Below are 27474 nucleotides of genomic sequence, written 5' to 3' on the forward strand. Positions count from 1 at the left end.
TTTATTACAGAAATCTGTTTAATGGGTTTTGAATGTGTACACTCTGGCTCTGCGAATTTTCCAAAAAGGCAACTTTCCCATGTTTTAAAAAATAGATTTGATATAAAGATTCATAAATAGGTAACATGAAAAATTCCCAAATGCAAATCGCATCCTTGGGCAAGCTGACCTGCTTCCCCACCGCAACATTCCAGGCCTGGCAGGGAGCAGAGGGCAGGGGCTCAGGCTGGAGGGGACCGAGCCTGGTGGTCCTCTTGGGGAAGAGTAACTGAATTCAATATGAATTAGGAGCTTCCTCCAGTTCCACTTCTGCGGGGGCCCATTTCTTAGGAGTCCAAATCCCTTTCTGGGAGGACAAAAAATCCACCTCGCTGGTTGGGAGCCTCCCAGAATACAACACTTTAAGGAGTCTACACTTCAAGTCCCTGCTCTGCCCCAACCTCCCTTCTGATCTTGAAGCCCTATCCAGGCCTCAGGTGGCCTTCCTTCCAGTCCTGGTGGCTACAGGGGAACCTCCCAGCCTCCCTGGCTTTGCCCCAGGCTTCTCCCCAATTCCCCACCAACCCCCAGCTCCTGCTCAGTTTATAAACAAAGGAAGAGATTACACTGCTCCCTTGGCCCTGAAGCCCCAGGTTGCCTCCAGGTTGCCTCCAGGTTGCCTGGGAGAAAGCCAAGCCTGCCATGGGGAAGTGGGCTGGTTGGGTTGTCTCACCTACTTCCTCATTTCCCAAGGCCAGGAGGTCCCTTTCAGATAGTGAGCCCCCACCCCCCACGCCCCGAGGGGAAATACAGAAGCCAGCTACCTCCTCACACTCAGTCAACCCACTCAGGGGCCTAAACCCCTTCTTAACATGGCTTGTGTCTGAGGCAGGAGGGCACGAAAGAGTGCTTCCACTAAAGCCTTTGGGAAATGGCTTCAGTCCAGACCTCAGGGGACACCTCAGGCTAAGGAGTACAGGAAAGCACTCCTGCTGGCTAGAGACTGTGGCCAGGGAGTGAACCCAGGGCAAGGCAGGCGCCCTCGGTGTGTCCAGCTGGGCCATTTGTGGGGTTCTAGCAAGCTGGGCTGCTACCTGCAAGGCCAGAAGCTGCTGCCCGAGAGAGAGAGGAGGCTTTCTGACAACCCCAGGAACCCACAGAGGCAGGTCTGCTGTGCACAGGGCCACTGTGAGAGTTTGAAATGACATGAATCAAAGGGGAGGGCTGGCACATGGGGGGTGGGAGGAAGAGGTGCAGGGGCAGGGAGGCCGAGTTGACCTGAGCAGAGGTCACTCAAGGGGGACCAAATAATGGTGGACAGAAGCAGGGGCAGAGCTGTTAAGTACAGGGAAAGGTGTTAAGTACAGGGGAGACAAGCCCTCCAGCATGTCCAGAACCCCCAGCCCGGACTCGGGTGAGGCAGCTGGGGGGCCAGGGGTGAAAATGGCCTGTCCCAGCACAGCCAGGGTTTCACCTCTGTTTAGGTGAGGGACACACCAAAGCTACACTGGGACCAGTGAGGGAGCTGGCGCCTGTGGTCAAAGCTGGAAGAATGTTGGCACCTGGGGTGGGACTGGGTGGCCCGAGGGTCCCTCTTAGACCTCATCTGTCCCTTTCACATCCCCACCCAGCCCCCTGGAGCCAGCGCTAAAGCATGGACTGGCTTTGCAACCTGAGTGCCAAGCCCTGGGTCGGAGCCAGGAGATAGTCCCCATTGACTGTGGCTGTGACTCCACACGTGATGCTGATGGGACACTAGAGCACATGGGAGGTGGTATCTAAGGCAGCAAGCCAAGCCCTACGGAGTCTGCAAACTGAGCTGGCAGTGGAGAAAGGCAGATGTCTCCTCAGCTGAGAGGTGAGGCTGCTCTGGGGCAGGGACCAACAGAGCAGCCTGTGGGTCTGCTTGCTGAATCGCTCTGCCTCTCTGCTGCTACACAGGGGCCCCGAGTGACCCGAGGCCACATCCCTAGGAAGGGCACTTCACAGCCTCCCGGCTGCCTGCCCACCCGGACAGCAGAGATCTGGAATGTGAAGACCATGAAGCCAGGCCCCCAGCCTGGCAGCCCCTGCAGAAGGTGTCCCACTTTCCCACCAGCAAGGAGGACCTCTCTGGCCCCTCGGGAACCACTGGCACCCAGAGACAGAGGTGGAGAGGCCCGGCCTGGGTGCCCCCGTCAGCACCCGCAGCCCCAGCTCTCCGAGACATCCTTGCTGTCCAGCTGGATGTGGTCGGTGCTCTTCTCGCTGAACATGTGGCCGCCGTGCCGCATGATGAGCTCCGTGGCCACCCGGAGGAAAGCCTCCTCCACGTTGCTCGAGTCCTTGGCCGACGTCTCGATGGCACACAAGATGTCATAGTGCTCGGCCAGGCTCTGTGCCTCAGCCAGCGGCACCTCCCGGAGCTCCTCGAGGTCCGACTTGTTCCCTGCACAGGAAGGTCGGGTTTAACTTGGTCAGCCACACGGACGCTGCACACACCTGTCCTGAGACCCAGGGTCCTGCTCCTCTGTCGGCCAGAGGGCACAGCTGTTTTAGGTTACAGCTCCTTTCCTACCTTCTAGGCCTCGTTTCGTGCTCTCTTTACACAAGGATGAGGTGGTCTGCTGCTTTGTTCAAGATCTGAAGGCCATCGCTTGGAGAAGCACTAGCCTCTAGAGCTGCAGCCCCTGGGTTTGAGGTCTGGCTCCCACCACCTGCTGTGACCCTTGGGAAGGCACCACCACCAAGTCCCAGTTTCCCCACAGTCAGCACGGGCGAGGGGGGGTGTGGAAATACCGGACACATGATAATGGGGAGGTGAACCATGAAATCTGGCATTGAGTTATTTTTTTTTTTTTTTGGTCAAGCTTTCTATTTTGATGTAAACATGCTGGGCTATTAACCAACCACAAGGTACAAAACCACCAGCAGTTCTATGGGAGAAAGATGAGGATGTCTGCTCTCATAAAAATTTGCTATCTCAGCACCGTGAGCTGGAATCAACTGATGGTGGGGTGTGTGGTTGGGTATTTTTGCCTTTGTGATATAGTGAACTACTTAGCAAGGCTCTTCTTGCCATAAACCAAAAAACTCACTGCCATCAAGTCAATTCTGACTCATAGCGACCTTATCGGACAGGGTAGAACCGCCCCTGTGCGTTTCTGAGACAGTAACTCTATCGGAGCAGAAAGGCTTGTCTTTCTCCCATGGGGTATCTCATGGTTTCAAACTGCTGACCTTTCGATTAACAGCCCAATGCATAACCACTATGCTACTAGGGCTTCTTCCAGCCATATCCTCCAATCTGTGATGTGCTTTATACCTGTAGTTAGAGCCTTGGTGGCAGAGTGGGCTAAGCACTGGATGGATAATCACAAGGTCAGTGTTTCAAATCCACCAGCCACTTTCCTGGAGAATGATAAAGCTATTCACTCCGTAGTGAGTGGTAGTCCTGGAAACCCCCAGCAGCAAGTCCACCTTGTTCTAAGGGTCGCTAGGAGCTGGAATTACTTCAAAGGCTGAGGGCTGTTGTCCGGGAGACACCTGTGGTGGCAACCCCGTCTTGGAGTGTGTAGCCTATTCCACTGACGAAGCAGAATGAGGGCGGATTCATCTGGAGTCACTGCCTTCCTAGAGTATGACTATAATCTCCACTCGGATCCTGTCTCCCCTGCCCATGTTTACACTGCCTTGCTCAGTAAGGAACATTCTCTTGTGGGTGCATCCGCATTATGAATGCTCTAGAGCAGCAGTTCTCAACCTGTGGATCGCGGTCACTTTGGGGGTCGAACGACCCTTTCCCAGGGTAGCCTGATTCATAACAGTAGCAAAATGGCAGTGATGAGGTAGCAACAAAAGAAGTGTTACGGTGGGGGTCACCGCCACACGAGGAGCTGTGTGAAAGCATTAAGAAGGCTGAGAACCGCAGCTAGCATGTTTGACTCTTATCCGAATCCTGCATCTAGCTGATCAGCTGACCTCCGGTTCTTGAGTTTCGCCAGCAGCCTGACCAGATCTGCTGGCTTCCAGAGCCTTGTCAACTGGTGGCCTGGCAGGTGACTTGTCAATTCAGGTTGGTCAGGCCCTGCAACCATATGAGTCGGGAGAGGGGTCGAGACTGATGCCTGGTCCACAGACCGGGGACCTGCTCGTCTCTGCTCCTACAGGAGCCCTTTCCTCCACAGTTCACGATTCTGTGAGATGGTGCCGCGCATCACGGAACCGGACGACAGGAAGGACAGCACTGAGGGAGCGAGGAGTCGACGGAGATGATCCAGTTTGGTGAAGCTGGACATTTGGACCCACTCGAACCTCTGCGTCTTAGCTTTGTGATCACCGTTCTATTAAAAAGTTATTGTACATTTTGTATTGTTTATAAGAATGTTATTTTGGGAGGGAGGGGGAAAAAAGAGGACCTGATGCAAAGGGTTTAAGTGGAGAGCAAATGCTTTGAGAATGATTGGGGCAGCGAATGTGCGGATGTGCTTTATAAAATTGATGTATGTATATGTATGCATTGTGATAAGAGTTGTATGAGCCCCTAATAAAATGTAAAAAAAGAATGTGATTTTGATTGCTGTTCTTTTCCGACAGCAAGAGCCCAGATGATCAGTCTGAAAGCGCGCCCCTGGCTCCACTTCGCTCATCGGGTTTAAAGGGTTTTCTTCACGTGCTACGTGGTGATCTGTGAAGCTACTGTAAAATTCTCCCCAAATCTCAAAGTGATTGACTTTTGGATTATGATTTTAGGGAGGACCCAAACAAAACAAACAAGGAATGAACTCCGAATACATGCTGAGTGAAACAGTCAGACACAGACAAACACTGGAGGCTCCCACTTCCAGGCATGAACTATTTAGAAGGGGCCAATGTACAGAGACCAAAGTTACCAGTAATGACCAGGGGTTGGAGGGAAAAGTAAAGGGGGGGGGGATAACATTTTCCAGGGGACACTGAGCTTCTGCTATGGGTGATGAAAAGTGGGAAACAGAGGTCGTGTTTGCAAAAACAGTGAACATAACTAATGTCATTGAAAACCACAGAAATAAGAGATGCTTTGTTTCATGTATTCTACTACAATAACGTAGAGAGACAGAGATTGAGACAGGCTTAGGGTCCCAAAGACAGTGCTCCCCACAGCCCAGCTCGAGTCCCTCCAAACTCACCTATCAGCAGCTGTACAATGTTGGAGCCTGCGTACTTCCTCACATCCTCGATCCAGTGAGGCACGGAAAGGAAGGAGCTCCTCTTGGTAATGTCGTACGCGAGGATGGCCCCGTTGGCACTGCGGTAGTAACTCTGCGTGATTGTGCGGAACCTCTCCTGGCCGGCCGTGTCCCAAATCTGCAGCTAAAGGAAAAAGGAGGCCTCTGGTCAACTGGACTCAGGAAACAGGGAGCCCAATGCCACAAACCAAAGGCAAGCAGTGTTCCACTGGGCGAGCCACCAGCCCAGTACCGTGGCAGAAGGCACACAGGAGAGGCGAGAAACAGCCTTCTGAGTCTTTCAAGAGCAACGCATGGTTCAGCTCTGATGAGGAAAGGGTGACTCAGAGAAGGTTTGCCGCCAGGGCAGGGGCAGTAGAAGCCGTATTCGGAGTTAAGTCTTTGGAATTGTAACAGTAAGAGCTCCTTTGTGGGTACACACTTTCCCCCTAAACTCTGGGCGACACGCTCAAGGACCCCAGGCTGGGGGTTCCAGGCCAGCTACTATGTTGGCTGTGCACCAGTCCGGCTCCTTCCTCTCTTTGGGCCTGTACATGGACTTTCTCATCCTAGAAGCCAGCCAATGTCAATCAGAGTAGGTCTGCAGAAGGTTCTGGGAGTGGCTCTGCGCTCTGGCAGAGTAGTTGGTAGTAGATGAATTCTCCCTCTGTAAACAACCATAAGACTTGGGGAAAAAATACACGCGGCTTTGGTTTTCAGAATGTAATTCAATCATGTAATCCCTGGAAGCAGCAACGCTCATGAAACGAAGCTCTAAAAAAAGGAAGACCAAAAAAAAAAATAGATGCACTGGAATCATGGAGTTGGCGAAGAGTACTGAAAGTACCAGGGCCTGCCAAAAGAACCAACACATCTGTCTTGGGGGAAGGGCAGCCAGCACGCTCCTAGGCAAGGTTGCTGAGACTTCACCTCCAAACTCCGGACATGTCACCAGGAGACCAGTTCCCGGAGAGGGACATCAGGCTGGGTAAAGTAGAGGGGCAGTGGAAAAGGGGAAGCACTGTGGCGAGGATTGGCACAGTGTCTGCAACAATGGGTTCAAAGGTAAGAGCATTTGGGAGGCTGCCGCAGGACCAGGTTGCCGTGGGTCAGGGCCGACTCAACGGCGTGTGCACCTTAGAGCACGCCACTCTATGAAATCAAACGGGTACCTTGGTGACCCAGGCCCTGTGGACTTGAGACTGTTCTTTCAAGGTGCACAACATCCTTCATAGCCACCGCAGGACCTCCTGTGGAAACCCCACTAAGTGAGCTGGGATGCAGGCCTTTGGACGCCAGGCTGAAACCCCCTAGGTGTGAGCAGAAGCAGGGACTGCTCTCCCAAGGGTACAGAGCTGGTGCTCATTGGGCTTTAGTCCCACCTCTCGCCTCCAGAGTGTCCAAGGACGGGTGGGTTACAACTAGCACCTCCTCACTATCTTAACGCCCTCCTTGCTGTAGGACGGCGTGGGTGTGGTCATCTGGCAGGCAGGGTTCTGCCATTGTGAACAGATATCATTAGAAGCTCTGCCTACCACAAACCCCACCGCTTGTGTACATAGTGCCCCGTCACTTCGAGTTTAATCTGTTCAAACCAACAATTCGGGTAATGCAATTTGTAGCCGGCCTATATTGTATCATTTGCTTTTCTCAACTGTGTTTTCAAGTCTATGCCACTGGCTAAATTAACAACACTACCAGTGAAATTACCACATATACTCGAGTATAAGCCAACCCGAATATAAGCCGAGAGGCCAAATTTTACCACAAAAACTGCATTAAAAAAGGTGCTGGAAAACTCGGCCTATACTCGAGTATATACGGTATCTTCTTACGCTCCAGGGGGATAATTGATAGTGTTCTCCAACATAAAATAATGATGATGTCTCTTAAGATAAAGCAGAAACACATATAAAGCATAGATATAGGAATGGATTGGGGGCTCACACTTAATTCTAGCCCCAAAGAACAATGAGCTCTTGTGCTATGGCCCTGCTTTTGATGCTCGCCTTCATGGAAAGACCACTGCAGGTATGTATGGACGCTATGCTCTAGGAAAGTGTGCTTCAGAAGCCAGAGGGTGCCTGGCTATCAGAAAGAATAGCGTCTAAGGTTTTAAAGGCTTGTCTTTAAACAAGCAGCCATCTAAGTGAAGTTTCTGCTAAGTGCACCTGGAAGAAGCACCCCAGCCTGTGTGATTCAAGGATTGGAAACAACATAATCCAAATCCAAAGGCGGGAATGATATTGTAACTTCTATTGTGAAAAATCTGGTTTGCAAAAGGCACTGGATGACAGTAGAAGCCCAAAATCCATGTGCAGGATCCCCTCAGGGATTAAGCTTCTGGTGAATCCCCTAAACATAGTTGAGGGATATGAATAGTCTTGTTATTACACAGAGAACATTGTAAAGTTGATTATGGCAGGTGGAGGGGGTTTAAATGCAATATCATATCATTTGCTCTCTCTTTTGGCCCATTTAAAAGTTGTTTCAGTTAAAAAAAAAACAGTGGAGGGGAAATATACATGGATTAAGCCTCTTGGGGAATCCCCTGTCACCCGAGGGGGTGGGGGGGGGCGGATGTGAACAGCCTTGCTATCAAGCAGAGTACACTGGAGAGTGAATGGTTGCAAATGCAGTTAGATTAAAATTCAACACTTTAGCATATGATCTCCCTTTGGGGACCCGTTTTTAATGTCTAGTTTATAATATTTTCTGCTTTCTTTTTATATAGGTTTTCCTCTAGATTAATGGTTTCTTAGGGCTATGGCAGGAGAAGTTGGGGGGAAATGGGAAACCAATAACAATGAGTACAAGAAAGGAAAAAATATGCTCTAAAATTGATTGTGAAGTATTGAACTACATATGTATGCCAATAAAACTTTTTTTAAAAAAAGCAGAACAGAAATTTGAAACAACCAAAAAAATCCCTAAATGCTCTCAGGACCAATAATGAGAGTAGTGATACCAGGAGGGTAAGGGGAAGGTGTGGGGAAAAAGGGAGAACCGATCACAATGATCTATATATAACTCCCTCCCAGGGGGACAGACAACAGAAAAGTGGGTGAAGGGAGACATTGGTCAGTGTAGACATGAAAAAAAATTTCTAATTATCAAGGGTTCATGAGGGAGGGAGGGAAATGAGCTGATACCAACGGTTCAAGTAGAAAGAAAATGTTTTGAGGGAGGGGGGAGCAGGAAGGGAGGGGGAGGGAAAAAAAGGAAAATGAGCTGATTCCAGGAACCCAAGTGGAAGGCAAATTTTGAGAATGACGAGGGCAACGAATGTATAAGGAATGCTTTACTCGATTGATGTATGTGTGGATTGTGATAAGAGTTGTATAAGCCCCAATAAAATGATTTATTATTAAAAAAATTTTAAAGAAAATGTTTTGAAAATGATGACGGCAAAATATGTACAAATGTGCTTGACACAATGGATGGGTGGATTGTGCTGAGAGCTGTATGAGCCCCTAATAAAATGATTTAAAAACAACCAACCAACCAAATGGGTAGCATTTGCCCAAAACTAAAGATGAGAAGACAGCAGGGCGGGCAGAGCAGGCCGGCCAGAGGGATAAAACGGGAGAGCCAGCTGGAAATGACACGTGGCAGGAGCAGCAGCCAGGGTCACAAGACAACCTGTGGATTCATTGTTGACGGCAAAGTAAATTTGCTGTGTAAGTGTTACCTCAAGTACAGCAAAAGGTTATAAAGAAAGAAATGGCGGAGGTCGAAAGGCAAGACTGAAAGTTCTGCCTCTAAGTGGGGAATGGTCCTGTCAGGGTCAGGGGCTGTCTGCAGGGTTCAGTCACTTCACTTACACACCCTCCAAGGGACACAAGAGGAGGGGGACACACTAAGCCCCAGAGCTGGTCTCTTTTCCCTGACCGAGTGTAGATGCACCACCATGTGTCCGCGGCCCAGCCTGCTCTGCCATTTCATCAGGGCGGGGGGGGGGTGGAGGGGTTGGGTCAAAGTTTAATGAGTCTGATCCAACCAGGTTAGCTTCTTGAGGAACACGTAAGTGAGGAAGGGAACCGAGTAGATACAACAACAGGCCCCCCCATGGACCGTGGACTGAAAAGGTCAGCCCTTACCTCAGGACTGCCTAAGGTAGACCACAGGGCACCCTCTAAGCCCCCCTCAGTGCTCCCCCAATCTTGGAAGCAGAGCCCATAAACCACCTCGGCCCCCTGGCCTTTCACCAGGATGATGACAAGTCAACTCCCTTCCAGGCTGGCATTCCTTGTACACCCAGAGTCCAATCTCCATGTGGCGGCCAGGTGTTAACTCCTAGAGCAGTGGTTGTCAACCTGTCAGTCGAGACCCCTTTGGGGGGTCAAGCGACCCTTTCACAGGGGTCACCCAATTCTTAACAGTAGCAAAATGACAGTGAAGAAGTAGCAACGGAAATAATTTTATGTCTGGGGGTCACCACAACATGAGGAACTATCTTAAAGGGTCGCAGCATTAGGAAGGTTGAGAACTACTGTCCTAGCGCATCACGACTATCTTGTAGCTCTGCTCAAACCCCCACCTGGCCTCATGGTCCAGGCCTGTAGTCAGTGCTCAGTTCTGCCCAAACAGCCAGGTACCCTGCCCACCCGGGTCCCAATATTAGCTAGGAAAGCGGCCACTGAATCATTTGCGAACGGTTGAGGCTGAAGGTGTTTGCACTCTCCAGAGGACATAGCCTTAAACCACCCAGAACATTTGCCAGATGAAACCACCAACCACCCCAACACCCAACTTCTCCAGCCCCCACAAGCTCTCTGCCTGCACGCTCCCTCCTTTGACAAGCCCACAGGGACTTCAGAACACGAATAAACTTCACCTTCTCCCATGGTCTTTTGCCCCTAGCCTGGCACATCAAACTTGCCCTACTCGGGCTACCTTGTCTCACAACTTCTCTGTGGGGTCATTCTCTAGGTGCTGACTTCTCTCTGGGGTGCAGGCCAGAGCATCTGCGGTACACAGGGCAAGGTGAGGCTCCGGGAGGTCGGAAAAGAACACCTGAGCCTCAGTGGAACCTTCAAGTGGGGTGGGCTAAGGTGGGCTGGAGGAGTTGAGACAGCAGAGGTTTCAGTCCTGCACGTCAGGCTCTGCCTGACTCTGGAGAAGCCTTCCCCTTGGCCACGGGAAGACTCGGGGCCCTCCTGTGTGAAGCAGTCTCACAGCTAGTAACCACACCTAGCCACTCCCAGTTCACCTTGTCCCAGTCTCCATGCCACGATAGGTTAGTATTAGTATTCTCATTATATCTCAGTTTTCTAGGAATTCTGCATTCAGCATAACCCATTGGAGAACTCACCTCCACTTTAGGACTCTAGTGAAAAGTAAAGGCTTCAGTATGGTTTTGATGATACGCCAGGTCTGTGTCCCAGTCCCAAAGATAGATAGATAGAAAGATAGAGATATACTCCCCCCAATGCTTCCATGGCCCTTACTCTTGCCTCTCTAACAACACACACCACAGAGTATTAGTTATCCACTTAGGTCTAGTGTCCCAAACTAAGATGACTTTGTAGCGGGCAAGGAACATGAAACACTAAGATAAAGGGTTGGTGGAATGAGTGGCAATCAGAAAAGTAGATCCTGCCTAACTCAGTAAATAACAAGCAACCTGTCTGTGGGCCAGATGGTGAGTAGGCTTCAGGATGGGAATGAGCGGAGGGTTGCCAGGGTGTGACCTCCTGGCTTGTAGGTCTGGCAGGATGGGTGTGAGGGGAGAACTCAATGTATTCCTCACTGTACCACCCAACCCAGCACAGTGCCTGGCATACAGGAGACCCCCAATAAATAATCGATTGATGACAGGTCTTGAGAGTCAGGTGACGAGAGAGAGAGAGAGAGAAACTATGGCAAGGCTGAAAGGGGCTTTCCAGGGAGTCACAGCCAGTGGTCCCATGGAGTGAGCTGTCTCCCTACGTATCAGGGTAAAAGTGCTGTTGCCAGTTTAATTCCAGAACCTGCGCAAAGCACTGTTCTCTCAGTGGCGACCAAGGACCTCTCTCCTGAGTAAGGAGGCAGGCCATGGTTGGAAATGTCCTCGTTCTCCATTCACAGACCTTGGGAAAGAGTTCTCAGGGCAAACGCTAAAAACTGGCCAGACTGACCCAAATACAAGTTTCTGAGCTATTTTTCACCCTGTCCTGGGTTGTGCTGAATCAAAGCAGGAAGTGAAGCTGGGCGCCACCCCTCTGGCAGGCGGCTAGGTACTCCTCCCACTGAAGTCTCCAGAAGAGCTCAGCTCAGGAGTTGCAAAACAGCCACAGATGAGAGAGAGAGAGAGAGAGAGAGAGAGAGGTGTGTGTTCACTGTTGAAAGTAATAAAAAGATGTCACAAAATAGCTAAAACAGAAGGGAAATGTTGCAAAACAGCCACAGGAGAGTGAGAGTGAGTGAGTGAGTGAGTGAGTGAGTGAGTGAGTGAGTGAGTGAGAGAGAGAGAGAGAGAGAGAGAGAGGTGTTCACTGTTGAAAGTAATAAAAAGATGCCACAAAATAGCTAAAACAAAAGGGAAATGTTGCAAAACAGCCACAGGAGAGTGAGAGTGAGTGAGTGAGTGAGTGAGTGAGAGAGAGAGAGAGAGAGAGAGAGAGAGAGAGAGAGAGAGAGAGAGAGAGAGGTGTTCACTGTTGAAAGTAATAAAAAGATGTCAAAAAATAGCTAAAACAGAAGGGAAATGTTGCAAAACAGCCACAGGAGAGTGAGAGTGAGTGAGTGAGTGAGTGAGTGAGTGAGTGAGTGAGAGGGAGAGAGAGAGAGAGAGAGAGAGAGAGAGAGAGAGAGAGAGAGAGAGAGAGAGAGAGAGAGAGAGAGATGTTCACTGTTGAAAGTAATAAAAAGATGCCACAAAATAGCTAAAACAAAAGGGAAATGTTTGGGGGTGGGGGGAATTCCACTTTCTGTTCATTCCACTTTTCCACAATGTTCTACTCCCCTATCCACATATATTGACAAGGGAAAGAGACCACCCACTTGTGGGCAGAGAGGTAAATAAAGGCACTGAGAGAGGAGGAAGTGAGACTAGACTTACAAGGTTAGTTGCCCAGGGAGTTGAGGGGAGAGGCAGGCAGTAAGGGCTTGGGAAAGACTCAAACTCCTCCCTCCCCTAACCACAGCTGCTCAAGATCCAAGGGTCATAGATGTCGCTCTGCCCTTGGTTAAAGCAGTGCTCTTTAGCAGGGTCCTCCCTCAATGCAACGTGCAAGAGAAACCAAAGTCCCAAAGCTCCTGCTCTGCTGCGTTGGCGGTGCCGAGAAAGCCCTAGCTAAGCTTGCCCATCGGTAAAATGGTCCGCCCATCTCCCCAGGCTTTTTGGCAGCATGGACGTGAGGCGGCTTTGTAAATGAAGGGTTCTAGCATTCTCTGAGAACCCATGAGGTGCCATGCCTAGCATGCTGTTAATTGCTTCCCAACTACCAAGCCATTTCCACTGAATCCTCCAACAACCCTACAAGGGAAGTGTTGTTGCCATCGTTAGCTCTGCAGCCTTATTTATAAACAGAACACAGTGGTCAAGTATCAGCATTAAAAAAATCCCACCTGCCTTTCTGGGCTCCTATAGCTACAAAACCCACTGTTGTGGGGTTAATTCCAACTCACAGTGGCCCTATATACTAGACAGAGCAGATCTGCTTCATAAGGTTCCAAGTTATACAGACTGGCTCATCTTTCTTGTATACAGCAGCTGGTAGATTTAACACACTAACCTTCCAGTTAGCAGCCTCTGTTTAATCCACTGCACCCCCCAAGCGTCTGCCCCTGTAGCACTGGGGTGCATCTCTAGTACACTCAGCCATGGCAACCACATGACACGACTTTTTCAATACATGTCACTTGTACCTATCAGGTCACATACTCCAATTCCTGGTTCACAAATTAAAAGTCACTGTAGCGCAGGACCAGGTGAGGCTTCCTTTCATTGTACCTGGAGACTATAAAACAACTCTGTTTTGGAACAAGTACAACCAGAAGGCTCTTTAAAAGTGAGAATGAGTGAGTGGGGGTGGGGGGAGAAAAAGAGGAGCCAATACCAAGGGCTCACGGAGAAAGAAAATGTTTTAGAAATGTTGATGGCAACATATGTACATGTGTGCTTAAAACAATTGAATGATGGATTGTTGTAAGGCTTGTAAGAGCCCCCCCAATAATATGATTAATAATTAATTTTTTAAAGTGAGACTGATAAGGCTTTGTCTCACCTATTTAGGGCATGGTATCAGGAGCAACAGTCCCTAGAGAAGGCCATCATTTTGGCAGCGGGTCACAAAAAAGTAAATGACCCTCACAAGATGCATCAACACCATGGCTGCAACACTGCAAACACAGGAGGAACCACTGTGAGGCCGGCCCAGTACAAGGCAGTGTTTCACAGGGCCGCTGTGCATGGCGCCAGACACCAACAACAATCTCCTCAGCGTGTAGTGTTTGTCACAGGGTGCCAGATGGGCAAGTCCTACCCAGCACCTCTCTCTCTCTCTCTCTCTCTCTCTCTCTCTCTCTCTCCAAAACCAAAAACTTGCGGGAGTATTCGGAGAAAAACGTATAGCCACACACAATCAAAAAGACATGCCTAAAGTTTCCCTCATACTTACACGGTCCTTCAATGTTGGCTCTTCGGAAAATCGACTTGGGAGACTGTCCCCCTCAGCCCGCGGAGTTAGCTCCCTGTGCAGTGTTCCACCATCCAGAGCTGGTTGATTACCATTTCCTGAGTGAGCTGTAAACAGCCTGTACGATCATTAGTATGCACCTTGCAGGGATTTGGTCAATAGGTCATGCAAATGAGATGCCTGTGGCCTCCAGCAAGGGTTTGTGGAAGAGACCAGGCCTTGACTTTTGACAAATTTTGTATCTAAGCAGCCAATCCCATAGGATTTTCCAACCGAAAGAAGCAGGGCAAGAACCAGCAGGAAGCAGCAGCAGAGGGGAAAGGCAAGGGGTTCTCCTAAAAGTGCGGTCATACAGGCCAAGGTCACCCACACTGGGGTCCAGAAAGGGCCTAAGAGCAGAGCTGATCTGTAGTGACAGGTGGCAGGGCCAAGAAGAACCTGGCCTGAGGTAGCTGAAAGGTATTCCTGTACTGCACTGAAGACAGACTTTACCCATGGGCTTCCTCATCCTCATCCCGAGTTGTAACCTGTTGATACTGGTCCTTGGCGATACTGACTGTTGGGGCCAGCAATGAAATAGAGGAGTGTTGATGTCAGAATTGCTAGAAAAAATAAGTCTAGAGAGTCGAAGTATGCTTGCCCTTCCACCTCAGAGGCAGCAGCCCTCTGGGTGTTGGTCTTGATTTAATTACCCCCTAAAGTTAGATTCTGATGCTACTATTCCCATTTCACAAGGTCTAAGAAAGAGATACTAATTCTAGACTGTATATGCTTTTTAAGCTTTAACTATGCATTTAGAGCGGGGAGCGGGGAAGGAGGGGAAAATGAGGAGCTGATGCCAGAGGCTTAAGTAGAGAGCAAATGTTTTGAGAATGATGAGGGCAATGAATGTACAAATGTGCTTTACACAATTCATGTATGTATGGACTGTGGTAAGAGTTGTATGAGCCCAAAATAAAATGATTAAAAATACATATGCATTTAGAATTCAACGAGATGAGCAGAACAAGCATGCATATGAGGGAGCTTCAAAGGGTCACTGGAAAAATTCTATTATCTTTTCATTCACGTTCTCCACTACTTTTTCTGAAACCCCTTTGCATTTCAAAATAGAGGGAGACATGAAAGAAAAACCACTCCAACAAAGGCCAGCTGAGCCACAGCCTGTTATGTGGAAAAAGGAAACCACCCAAGAGTCAATGCAGTCCGAGTCCTTCCACCCTCCAAGACAGACAGGTCATGTGTAGGCACATTAGGAGGACAAAGCCCTCGCCTGGAGAGCTTATCTGAAACACTGTGCTCAGTGAAATGGTCAGATACAAAAGGACACAGGCGGTCTGGCTCCGTTTATCTGAAATGTGTCCTCCGGAACGGGCAAAGCCATAGAGGCAGACAGTAGATAAGTGGCTGCCTTACTTAAGGGGGGAATGGCAGACTGTAATGGGTAGGAGGTTTCTCTAGGGAGTGATGAAAATGTTCTCAAATGGATTGGGGTGATGGTTGTGCAACCCATAAATATATTAAAATCTACTGAAATGTAAAGTTTAAATGGGGGACTTTTAGGGTATGTGGATTATATCTCGGTAAAGACTTGCATTTATTTATTTGTAAATCATTTTATTGGGGGCTTGTACAACTCATCACAATCCATACCTCCATCCATGAGTCAAGCACATTTGTACATTTGTTGCCATCATTTTCAAAACATTTTCTATTTGAGCACTTGGTATCAGCTCATTTTTCCCCTCCCTCCCCTTCCCTCCCTCACGAACCTTCGATTAGTTATAAATTATTTGTCATGTCTTACACTGTCTGATGTCTCCCTTCACCCACTTTTCTGTTGTCCATCTAACCTGGGAGAGGGTTATATGTAGATCATTGTGATCAGTTCTCGCTTTCTCCCCCACCTTCCCCTTCCCCTCCTAGCACTACTCTCAATATCGGTCCTGAGGCGTTTCTCTGTCCTGGGTTCCCTGTGTTTCAAGTTCTTATCCGTACCCATGTACATACTCTGGTCTAGCTGGATTTATAAGGTAGATTTGGGGTCATGATAGTGGGGGGGGATAAAAGAACTACAGGAAAGTTGTATGCTTTATTGGTGCTATACTGCACCCTGACTAGCTTGTCTCTTCCATGTGTCCCTTCTGTGAGGGAATGTCCAATTGTCTACAGATGGGCTTTGGGTCTCTACTCCTCACTCCCCCTCATTCACATCGATATATTTTTATTCTGGGTCTTTGATGCCTGATACCTGATCCCACTGATCTCATCATCACACAGGCTGATGTGCTTCTTCCACGTGGACTTTGTTACTTCTCAGCTAGATGGCTGCTTGTTTATTTTCAACCTTGAAGAGCCTAGATGCTATATCTTTTGATAGCCAGGCACCATCAGCTTTCTTCACATTTGCTTATGCACCCCTTTTGTCTTCAGCGATCGTGTTGGGAAGGTGAGCATCACGGAATGCCAGGTTATTAAAACAAAGTGTTCTTGCATTGACGGAGTACTTGAGTAGAGGCCCAATGTCTGTCTGCTACCTAAATCTATAAATATATGCACATAGAAAAAAATATATATATGCACATAGATCCATTTCCCTATGTGATATATAAATATATTTACATACATACATGGCTATATTTGGACCTCTCTAAATGCCTTTTGCCTCCTAGTTCTTTCCTAATTCCTCTCCATTACATTGCCCTTGATCAAGCCCCACCAGGGACCGTACACCCTCCTCGAGTAAAGACTTATTAAAAGCAACTTTTCACCTACAAGGTATTAACTATCTCCTGAATGCCGTGGTTCAGACTAAAATTCTCAGAGAAATCTTTGTTATGTAGAAGAACAAAGGGAAAATGAAGCTTTGATCCTAGAAAAAATAACTAAGCAAATAAGTTTTATACAATAAATAATGTTGATAAAATGCACGGGATATGTACTAACACAAAGCAAACAGCCCTGAAGTCTACCCCAGCATCCTCCCTTCCTAGGACCAACAGAACTCTGAATTCCCACAAGGGCCCTCCTTTCCCTTCTCCCCACTTCCTCTCCCCTGTGTCCTTTGTTAAAAAAATGCCAGGTGCCCTACACCCTGGAGCCCAATTCTACATGTCAAGAATCCCGATAAACTCAGCCCAGATACTAATGATATCCAAATATACCCTGGCTCAGATGTGCCCCTCCCTTCTCCTCTCCATCACTCAGTCCCTTACTCACTGATTCATTCAGCCAGTACTCACTAAGGGTTATTCTGAGAGAAAAGAACACTGCAGAACCAGAGTTTACACTGAAGTACTAACCTTGACATTCTAATAATAAAATTGATTACTTCCTACATGATTGAATTTTCCCTATAGTGTAAAATTAGTAATCCACAACTAGCAAATTGAAGTTTACATGATCCCATTTTCTGTCATAACATCTTTGTCATTGTAATCATACATAGCTAAAACTCTCTGACCAAAAAGTAAAGATCAAACAAGTGAAACCAAAGTTTTTATTAAAAACATAAACAGATAACTTTAAATATTTAAAATATTTCATTTTTATACTTCTCATCTTGATAACGGTGGGGTAACGTTATCTGACTTGAAATTGCAAGGAATTTCTCTCAGAAAATGATGGTATTGGTGAGGCGGGAGAGGTTCCGGAGATTGTCTTGTCCACCACCCTCACTAACAGAGGAGGGCACTGACGCAAGGAGAAGCCGTGACCTACAACAGTCTGGCTACTCGTTGGAGAACCTGTCCAATCTAGGTGACTTGTCCCCTTCCACAGCAGGGGCCTTGCAAAGCAGTGTGCTTATTCCAGGAACTGGACTCTGCCTAGAAGAAACGGGGATTGCCTTCAAGGCCCGAGTTCAGTCCCCTGGCCTAGAGGAAACCAGTTGTATTTCATGTCTGACTGAAGAACTGCAAACACTACAGTGAGCGCTGATGGCCTTTTTGACTGGTTTTAATCATCGAATATCCCTCTAAGCCACCAGCCACAAGAAATTATCAGAAGATAATCCTGAATGGGCAGCGTCAGAACTGCTGAAACATTTGGGAAATACGCACCGAAGCCCCAGGTTGTCATTTTTAAAGAGGAGTCACACCCTGTTCAGTCACACTCCATAGGTGGCGTGGTACGAACCTGATCTAAGAACTGATGCTGATGCCCGTGTCTAGGATTCAGCAAAGTAACACAGGGAGATCACAGAGAGCGTGTTTGTATTGGCATGGATCTTCCACCACTGATGCCGACTCACAGTGCAGTGATCCTTTAGAGCAACATTAAAACTGCCATGAGGTTTTCAAGACTGGAACTAAGACTGGAGCTAAATCTTCATGTCACATCTTTCTTCCCTGGAGCTGCTGGTGGGTTTGAACTGCCAACCTTTTGGTTAGCAGTTGAGTGTTTAACCATAGCAAAAAAGCAACCAAACTCACTGCTGCTGGACCAATTCCAACTCATAGCCACCCTATATCGGGTTTCCAACACCATAAATCTTCAATGCCCTGTTCCACCACTTAGGACTTATTTATTTATTTAAGTCAAGTCAGTCCCTGGCATTAGGATGTCAATATCACAAAGCTAATCAAAATGCAAAATACAATGTATGAAGATTTTAAGTTAACCCTACCTTCCTTTTGGTCAGGTAATCGATAGGGGAAGTGAGCATAACACAGCAATGAGGAAAAATCACCTCAAAGACAAGAACCGAAAAGGCTCAGTTCCAGTTCTGATTTTGCCCCATACAGGCCTTCATGTCCTCTTTTGTAAAACCCGGATCCTCTCTCCCAGGGTGACTGTGTGCATCAAATGGTACAATGTGTACGGAAGCCGTGAGAACTGGTAGGATACGGTACATGTTGATTGAAGGTGAGGTGTATGGTAGTTACATAATCTATTGTCAATTTGAGGCTTAAGAGTGAAGGGGTGGAGCTTAGCCTGTCAATCAGATCACAGCTTGATGACCTCATTAGGAGGCACGAAGGAGACAGAACAGCTTGTTGGAGGCAGAACACATGCTCACTCCAAGAGGCTCTCTACCAACACATGGAACTAAGCTAGTGCCCGGAGCTAGAGCAGCCACGTGGAGACAGACCCCTGCTGGCACTGAGATGCTTACAATGCCACTGGATCCACTGGCCTGTGATATTCCTGCATTCAGCGTCATTGCATGTGCTGCATGAAGATGACTTGATAGACTGGTATAGGGCATATGGACTATCAGACTTATGGACTTGATCTGGACTGGGCTAGGATGCTCTCAATATTTAATTGCTCTTATATATAAAGCTCTTTCTTATACACACGAGTATCTATGAATTTTTCTCTAGTCTCCCCAGACTCACATAAGGCGTCCTGTAAAATACAACATCAGCAAGGGCCTTGCATGGCACAAGGTCAATGGAAGAGAAGGAAGACCTGACACTGTCTAATGACCAAAGAACAGAGAGAGGCTACAAAGCAGGTCTCCATCCTGAGTCATGATGGAGAACCAGAAAGGATTTTGTTCAAGCCTCCCTTCTGTGCAGCCCCCAAGTGATTCAGAACCACTACTGAGACCTCTTTTCCAGCGCTAGCGCACACACACACACCCTCCCCCGGAGTCTGGCTGTTGCCTTTTCTTACACAGAAAATCCTGGGAAGGAAGGCAAAACAGACATTGCTGTCTTCATTTTATGGACAGGAAAGAGAGCAATTAAGTGACTTGCTTAAGATGTGCTAAGGAGCCAGGCTGAGAAATGGGGCTTCCTGACTGGCCATGCCACTCCCGCTTAGCAAGTAATTGCACCAGCATCAGTTCCAGGGTACTGCGCAAGGGCCTGGAAGGCAGCGACGCTGTAGATGAAACACATGCACGAGGGGAGGGTGCATGCCCTGGTGACAACGAGGCAGAGCCATGATTTTAATCGGGTGTGGCGTGGCTCCAGTGCTGACCCTCCTCCTACTATCTTCCACTGGACTACAAGAAGCACACGAAGCCTCCAAAGGCCAGGTTTGTTCTTTTACCCGGAGAACGGCTGTCACTGGTATCAAGAATGGATTTCTTCAGACAATCAGCATGACCTAGAACTTCTTTCTTATCTAACAGTTCTTTTGCTATTTCTGATCAAAACCAAAACAGTCACCTAATTTTATCTAAATTCACAAAGCACAAGAGCAAAGCCAGAGCCTTGACGGGAAGGCCTGAGCATGCAAACTTTTAAAAGAACCCCCATCCCTAGCCCACCTTTGAAAGTCCCAGGAACAATGAAAGCAAGGATAGCTGGGCTCATCAGGTCAGGGGAAGTGAGAGTGCAAGGCCAAAGGTCCAGAAAGTGGAGGCCCAAGCTCAAGGGCATAAACTTTACCTTTGTGAAAGAGATCTCCAGCAGGTGGAGAGTGACCCTGATCTCAAGCCAAAGAACAGGGGTACAATTCTACAACACTAACCTCTGTGCCTTTGTCCCCAGAGTTTTGCAAAAACAGAGTTTACATAAGAGGCCTTTGTGCTGCCCCAGATAAGAGTGAGCAGAGGAAAGGTCTGGATGTTTTAGGGATTTATAACTGGTGGCAGTTTCCTGGGAGATGGGGGGGGGGGGGCGCGGTGAAGAAGCAGGGAAGGAGTCAGCTAATCAACTGAGCTCTGAGGAGCGGTAACAAATGCAATAATGAATCAATCCTTGTCTGAGGGGCTTCAAAGAGTCCTTCGAAAACGGAATGTGAAAAACAACAGCAGCTTTCCACAAACTTCTGAAGCTTCCTCACAGTTGCCCGTTCCTAGATGCTATTTACAGCAGCACTTTCCAGATAAACAAATGGACAGAGCTGACGGTGTTCTGCTGAGTGAAGAGCTGCTCCCCGCGGTTTCCGAAGCAGGAACCTTCCGGACACAGCTCTCCAGGCCTGTCTTCCAAGGCACCCCAAGTGGGTCCAAACCAGTCAACCCTCTGTACCACCCGGGACAAAGGGTGGCTTTCCATATTATGCCCTTTCAAATACCTTAGATTGTGAAATTCTGAACGCGGTGACTATTTTATCTATTCAAAAATATGTAAAAGAAACTTTAAAATCGTTGAAAAGTATTCCGAATTGTCCACAGCCCTAACAGGCAGAGCCATGATCATTAGTCCCTTTGCACAGATGAGGAAGCCTCCAAGGGCAAATGAACAACTGCCCACGGTTGTGGCAGGGCTGGAAGTAAGGCCCAGACCTTCAGGCAGCTGACCTCGCCGTCTTTTACACTCCCCATCTGGAGGTGACTGGTAGCACCAGACTCACTTTCTAAGCGCAGCCTGAGTAGCCTGAGTCAAATGAGCCTGCATGGAATAACCGTTATATACAAGACCTTCTACACCAGACTAGCTGGGCCTAAAGCTGTTTGGAGCTACCTAGAGGTTCTAGTTTCCTGAAACTCTTCTGGGTTTCAATACTTAGTATGGAAAAATCTGCCTAAAACCCAAGTCCATATTCTTCTCTCAGTAAGCAACGACTGTATTTTTACTAGCTTCGCCAACTTGCAGAGAAACGCAGGGCCACCACTGTAAACATACAAGGTGGTCCAGTTTAAAAAGGAGCCCTGGGCTTAGACGCCAGTCAGAGCCCAAGGTTCAATCTTGGTTTGAACTTGTAGGTGAATTTGAGTAAATCAGTCTTTTCATGTGTCTTGACTTCTATGTAAAAAAAAAACCAGCCACTCACAGACATGTATTGAACACCATGTGTGAGACACTATTCTAAGTGCAGGGATTCACAAGTGCAGAAAGCAAACAGACCACCACTTGGGGCCACATTGCACTTGGGGCCACCAGGCAGCCAGGCACTTTCAAGTACTGGTAAGAGTGTAATGGGACAGAGGAACTGAGAGGTCAGGGAAGGGCTCTCTGAAGAGGGAGTCCATATCGGGACCTTGATGATGAGGAAGCAGCAGTTATGAGAAGAGCTGCATCTGCAGGGGGCAAATGTACGGACGCTGAGGCTGAAGTGAACCTGGCTTTGTGGAAGGGCAGAAGAAATGAGGATGGCCAGAGGGCAGTGATGAGAGGTAAGAGAGGAAGTTGGTGAGAGAGCCAATCTCTCAGGAGAAGCGGAGTTTAGTAGGTTTCTCGTTACATTGAAATCACTCTAGAAATAAGATCACTTGGGTCCTGGTTTGAATGGCGGCTGTGGCATCTCTGTGAGGGGTGCTTAGGGCCAAGAGGTCAGCGTCCACCAGGGTCGGAGAGTTTCTCTGCGTGGGCACTGCCTTCATGGAGCTTGGGGAGCTAATGATGCATCTGCGTCCCATGGCTGAGTCTTCTCCTGAGGATGGGAAGTGGACGGAGGTGGAAACAGGGAGACTGAGAGCTGCTGAAAAGCGACTGAAGGTGACCTAATCTCATCAGCAGTGCCATCGCAGAACACAGTGGCTCAGAGAAAGGCTGCCGTCAACTGAAAGGTACAGGAAGGCTCAGCATCTCCCTCCCAACTGAGTCACCCAAGCAGGGGCCCAGATGATAGCATCTGGTGTTTTGTGGCTTCCTCCAGCAACCCCTCTGACAAGCAGCTCCCTGACGCCGGGGGTCACCCCTTAAAGAAGCAGTGCCTTGAACGACTCCACCGTCAACAGTGATCAGTGGTTATTAGAGGGTGAGGAGAAACTCCTCCAGCCAAGGCACTCAACTTCGACCAGGCCTGACCCTGGATTCTGGCTTCTCCCGACCTCTGCTGATCCTCCTCTCCTACAGAAGCCTTCTGCTTCTGAGCCCTCTCACTGCTCACCCAGGACCTGTGGATCTTCTAGAACTCCAGTGAGGCCAGCCCAAGAGGTGAAATGGCTGCTGGGGCTGGAGAACTGCACCTTGTTGTCCCTGCAGAGGTATCTGACCCACCCACACCCAACCCTCTAACCTCCGGCCTGATGGACCTGTGTATGCAGAAAAAGAAAACAAAGGCCTCTCTCTGCAATAAATAAGTAAATAAATAACATGGAATTAACTTTGTGATTTTCATGCTTTTTCGTTTCTTAGCTGTGGTACTCTTAATTTACACACAGTGGAGCATCAATATAAAACTACTCTTGTTCTGGCTGGTGGGAAGCTGGTAAACACCCTTCTAAACGCAGTCTTCCTAGCTGCTGCAGCACTGGAACTTGAAAGAGCTGGAAAAACACGAGGCGTTCTATTGCTAAGGTTCCTTAAAGTGCCGATAAACCCAGGATGACCACACAAGCGCTGGGAAATAGTGGGGTGTTTCTTAAGCCCAGGACAGAGCCTGGAAAGGTAGGCATCCTTTTGTGATGCGGACTTGCTTTCTATAGAAGTAGCAAAACCTGAGCAATTAAAGGCTGGAGCTAAATGTTGAGTTATACATATAGAAATCAATCAGTATGGGCTTTATTATGTGCATATTCCCCACAAATTAAAAAGAAAAAGTACGCTAAAACTGAAAGATGGGACAAGACATCAGGGGCTCAGGGTAAGGAGAGGAAACAGACTGTGAAAGGGAACAGAGGAGACTTTGGGGGTTAATGGAAAATGCTCTACAGCCATTTGTCTTAGGGGTGGTGACTTGACTGTACGTCTGTCAACATTTATAGAACAGGGCTTGCTTCCTCCTGGGCCATCTTGGCAGCTGCTCCTGGCTGGGGGCCATCCCACACCTAAGACAGGAAGATGGTGGCCAAAAAGTGAGGAAAAAGTGGCTGGAGTGGATCGACTCTAGACTCCAACTGGTTATGAACTGGAGGACACGTGTACTGGGCTACATGCACATGCTGCAGAGGATCAAGCAGCACAGAGCAACCCCCGCCATCTTCACCGCCAACTGAGGAAATGTGCAGTCGGGTCCTACGCTACGTTGGCCACCCCTGGCGTCCCTTCACCAGAGGCAACCCTCCTGAGTTGGACACCGCATACAAACACACAAATGCACAGACTAAAGGGATGGCTGGGCCTCCTGAATACAAGACACGGTGGAGGATGAGATAGCCTTGCTGTCCGACAATGGCAGATGCAGCGACGGTGAAACGGAACACCCTTTATCATTTGATCTCCCTTTCGCCCCATTTTAAAGTCATTTCCCATTTTTAATACGTTCTGCTTTTGACTGAGGTGTTCCATGTGTCGTCGTGTCACTGTGGTTGGGTTTTTGTTTGTTGGCTTCCTATTTGTGCTGTGTATGATTTCCTGTATCTGAAATCCAGGCTGGGTAGACTGTAGAGAGTAACTGGCTAGGGGCATGACAAGAAGGTGAATAGTCCTATTTTAAAACGGGCAGAGAAAGAAGACATCCTGGAGGCCAACAACAAACATATGAAGAACCGCTTCAAGATCACTGGCCATCCGAGATGCACATCAAAACAATGATGAGATGCCACTCTTACACTAGCATGGACAGCAAGATTTTTAAAAATAACAACAGAGAAAAGAAATGCTGGAGAGGATGTGCAGAGATTGGAACCCTCGTCCACCGCTCGTGGGACTATAAAGCAGTACCAGGACTGTAGTATGGCAACTGGGAACAGAAATGCCATGACCCAGAAAGCCCCAAAGAATAAGGCCCAAAGCACCAGCTGACATATGCACTCAGCTTCATCGCACCTCAACAGCAAGCCAGAAACAACCTAGATGCCCATCGCAGGGCAAGTCGATAAATAGACCGGGTACATACACATACTGTGCATCGCTACAGAATGATGATGAACGCCTGAAGCAACTCACAATGGAAAGATTTGGAGGGCACTGTTGAGTGGAGTTAGTCAATCACAAAAGGATATTGTTTGAGCTCACATAGAAAAAGAAGAAAATCAAGATAAGGATTTTCATACCCAAAGACACCGACTTTGATGGTTACCAGGTGTGGAAAAGAAAGGTGGCAAAGGAGGGGTGGGGGGTGAGATGGGCTAGAAGTAATTAGGCTAGATAGTAAACAGGTGTTACCTTGGGTGAAGATAGTATCTTACCCAAAAAGGGAAGGGAAGGGGGAGGTCCAGGGCAAGGTATTGGGAGGCTAGATAAATTGTTGAATACAAAAATGGTCATCTGAAATATAAACCCCTAAATCACAATAAAAAGCTTTAAAAAAATTAGTCTCAGAAACCCTATACAGGGTCGCTGAGTCAGAATCCAACCAGATGGCAGCAGGTTTTCTGGTTTTGTACACTCACAATGGGTGGAATTTTACTGTGGGTAAATTGAGCCTCAATAAACCTAACTTTTGAAAACTCACATTACTGGAACACACTTCCGAGGGCTTTTACAGAGAGGAAAGGTGATACTCGGACTGAGTCAGCAGACCCCAGAAATCCTGACCTGAAAGACCAGGTTCCCGGCTCCCGGCTGCTCACTTTCAACTCAGGTGGAAGTGGCTGAGCCTTGAAGAGGTGCACTACTCTTCCCTCACTGCAAAATGAGGGGTGAACAATGACAAAGGCTTTCTCATGTCCTACTCCAAATGGGGGGAAGAAGAGGCCAAAAGAAAATAACGTCTCACCTCTGTGCACGTGGTTAATGATAGAGCCTCCAGAGAGGCAGGGTGCACATCTGTAAGGTGGCTGAAGCACAGCACAGGCTGTGATAATGGGCAGCTACTCTATAAGAAGTCTGAGCAGGCTGACCTCTCTGCACCCAGTCTCAGTTGATCTCAGAGGAAACAATCTAGATAGGAGGTGGCCGTAGGCAAAGAAATAACTAACTGCCCTGCCCTCCATTGCATCACCTGTGCTTGGGTAAGCAATTACACCCTGAGCTCTGCTGGGCACAAGTTGTTATCTTACCAGGTAAACAAGAACACTCTGCCCTCCTTGACCACCTTCAGCAGAGGGCTGCCACCCTTGGGGAGTGAGCAGAGGGCTTATGAAAACACAGGCTGGTCTGTAGGGCTGTATTTTAACACTCCACTTCCCCTGCCACCGCGCTGGCAGCACCTGAGTCTCCCAAACTGCTCCTCCAGGGACACACTCCATGCATGCAGCAGCCCTTCCCATAGCTACCTGTTTCAAGGGGATGGTCCTCAGGGACTCGGAACTCCTGCCTGCAGCTTGCTTTCCTTGTCCAAGGAGACCCCAAATCACACAGAAACCGGGACCCTGGAAAACACTCGTCAAAAGTCTGATTCCTATGTCACCTCTCCTCCAGAGAGGCAGGGAGGCCAAGTCTTGCTTTCCTTTTTCTGCATGGTGGGGCAGGAGGGAGGCCACACCCAGCAAGGCCCCCCAATTTTACTGAAACAAAGACCACCTGCTAAGGATCCTGGCCAAAAACCATAGTTTGCAGGCCAACGGCAGCCAAGCGCCAGAGTAGCGGCCAGCTGGGTGAGCTCTGGTCAGCTGGGTGAGACCTGGCTCCGCTTCCCGGCCGCACAGGTCGCGATTCCTCTCCCCAGCTGCGAGGCGCGGAAACGGCACCTGCTCTGGGCCCCTGAACTGGAAGCCACGCCGGGCTGCGACGACGCGTTGTACAGGGACGGCGAACTAGCACGGGCGCTGCCCTGGCACCGGATTCCTCAATCACAAGCGGTAGCTGGCGAGCCATTCCCAGGACAGTCCACGAGCACACGGCAGCTCCGTCGCGCGGGCGCTACGAGGAGGCCCCGGCGAGCACGGTCCTGCCTCATCCTCACCTTCCGGCACCCGCGAGGTTTCCGTTTCCACGCAGCCCCGGGCCGCGGGGGAGGGGCGGGGGCCACGGCGCGTGCCGTCCCCCCACGGGCCCGGAGACCGTCGGGGGAGGCGTGGCCAGGCTGGACATTCTGGCCGACAAGTTTGGGCCCTCGGGTGGTAGACGCAACTACTTCCTGATCCCTCCGTGGGCAGCCGGGGTGTCGTTGTCGGGCCCGATTCCCCACGGGGGGAGGGGGCTGCGCCGGGTGGGGGCGGGCTGCCACCGCGCCCCGGGAGCGGCTCTCCGTGGGGAGGGGTCAGCACCCCAGGGCGCGGCTCCAGGCAGCGACAGAAACCACCCTCTCAGGCTGCCTTCCACGGTGGGGGCGGGGGGAGTTACTTCAGAGCCAGGGTCTTCCTCAGGGCGTGAGCTCAAGAGGGCGAGGGCCCCCTCACACACGAAACCAAGGACCCCAGCTTTGGGGAAGAACCGGGGTCAGACGGGATTCGCGCGCTTGAGCCTGGCCCGGACCGCCGAGGCCCAGGCCTGCTCGGAGAGATGGGCGAGAAAGGGAAAGTAAAAGAATGTGCAAGAAACCCCGGAACCATCCACGGTCGCTCGCCGCGGCCGAGGGCTCTACGAAGCCCCCAGTGCGCCTGCGGGGGAACGAACCTTCCAGCGGCCCGTCGGGGCCCGGGCCGCGAAGCAGCCGCCGAGAGCCGCGGCGCCACCCGCGCCCCCCGAGCCCGGGCCCCGTCTGCCCGGCCGGGCTCCCCACCTTGACTCGCTTGCCCTGGATCTCCAACGTCTTCATGGTGAAGTCGACGCCGATGGTGCTGCCTTGGCGCTCCGTGAAGGCGCCCGTCTTGAAGCGCTGCACCACACACGTCTTGCCCACGCTCGCGTCCCCCACCAGCACCAGCTTGAACAGGAAATCGTACTGCTCGTCTGGGTCCCCAGGGCCCGGGCCCGGCCCCGCCATGACCTCGCGGAGCCGAAGGGCCGGCCTAGGCTCGCGAAGCCGCGGGCGAAACTCGGTCCGTGCCGGGCCACCCGCCGCTTGGCGACGTGGAGCCGCCGCGGCACCTGGAGGATTGGTGAGGCGAAGACTGGCCCCGCCCCGCCCCGGGCCCC

General features: G+C 49.6%; 1 protein-coding gene and 1 pseudogene across 1 annotated transcript; one reads left to right on the plus strand and one right to left on the minus strand.

Moving 5' to 3' along the window:
* On the minus strand, positions 1 to 27447 carry RAB43 (RAB43, member RAS oncogene family). Its single transcript, XM_075550104.1, has 3 exons — positions 27119 to 27447; positions 5127 to 5310; positions 1 to 2407 (listed from the first exon to the last, which is right to left on the minus strand). The coding sequence occupies exons 1-3, from the start codon at positions 27320 to 27322 to the stop codon at positions 2157 to 2159; spliced, it is 639 nt and encodes a 212-aa protein (XP_075406219.1). The 5' UTR covers positions 27323 to 27447; the 3' UTR covers positions 1 to 2156.
* On the plus strand, positions 5672 to 22436 carry LOC142448531 (BPTF-associated chromatin complex component 1 pseudogene; annotated as a pseudogene).
* Positions 27448 to 27474: the final 27 nt, after the last annotated feature.

Source organism: Tenrec ecaudatus, chromosome 5 (genome assembly GCF_050624435.1).
Source record: "Tenrec ecaudatus isolate mTenEca1 chromosome 5, mTenEca1.hap1, whole genome shotgun sequence".
NCBI lineage: Eukaryota > Metazoa > Chordata > Mammalia > Afrosoricida > Tenrecidae > Tenrec > Tenrec ecaudatus.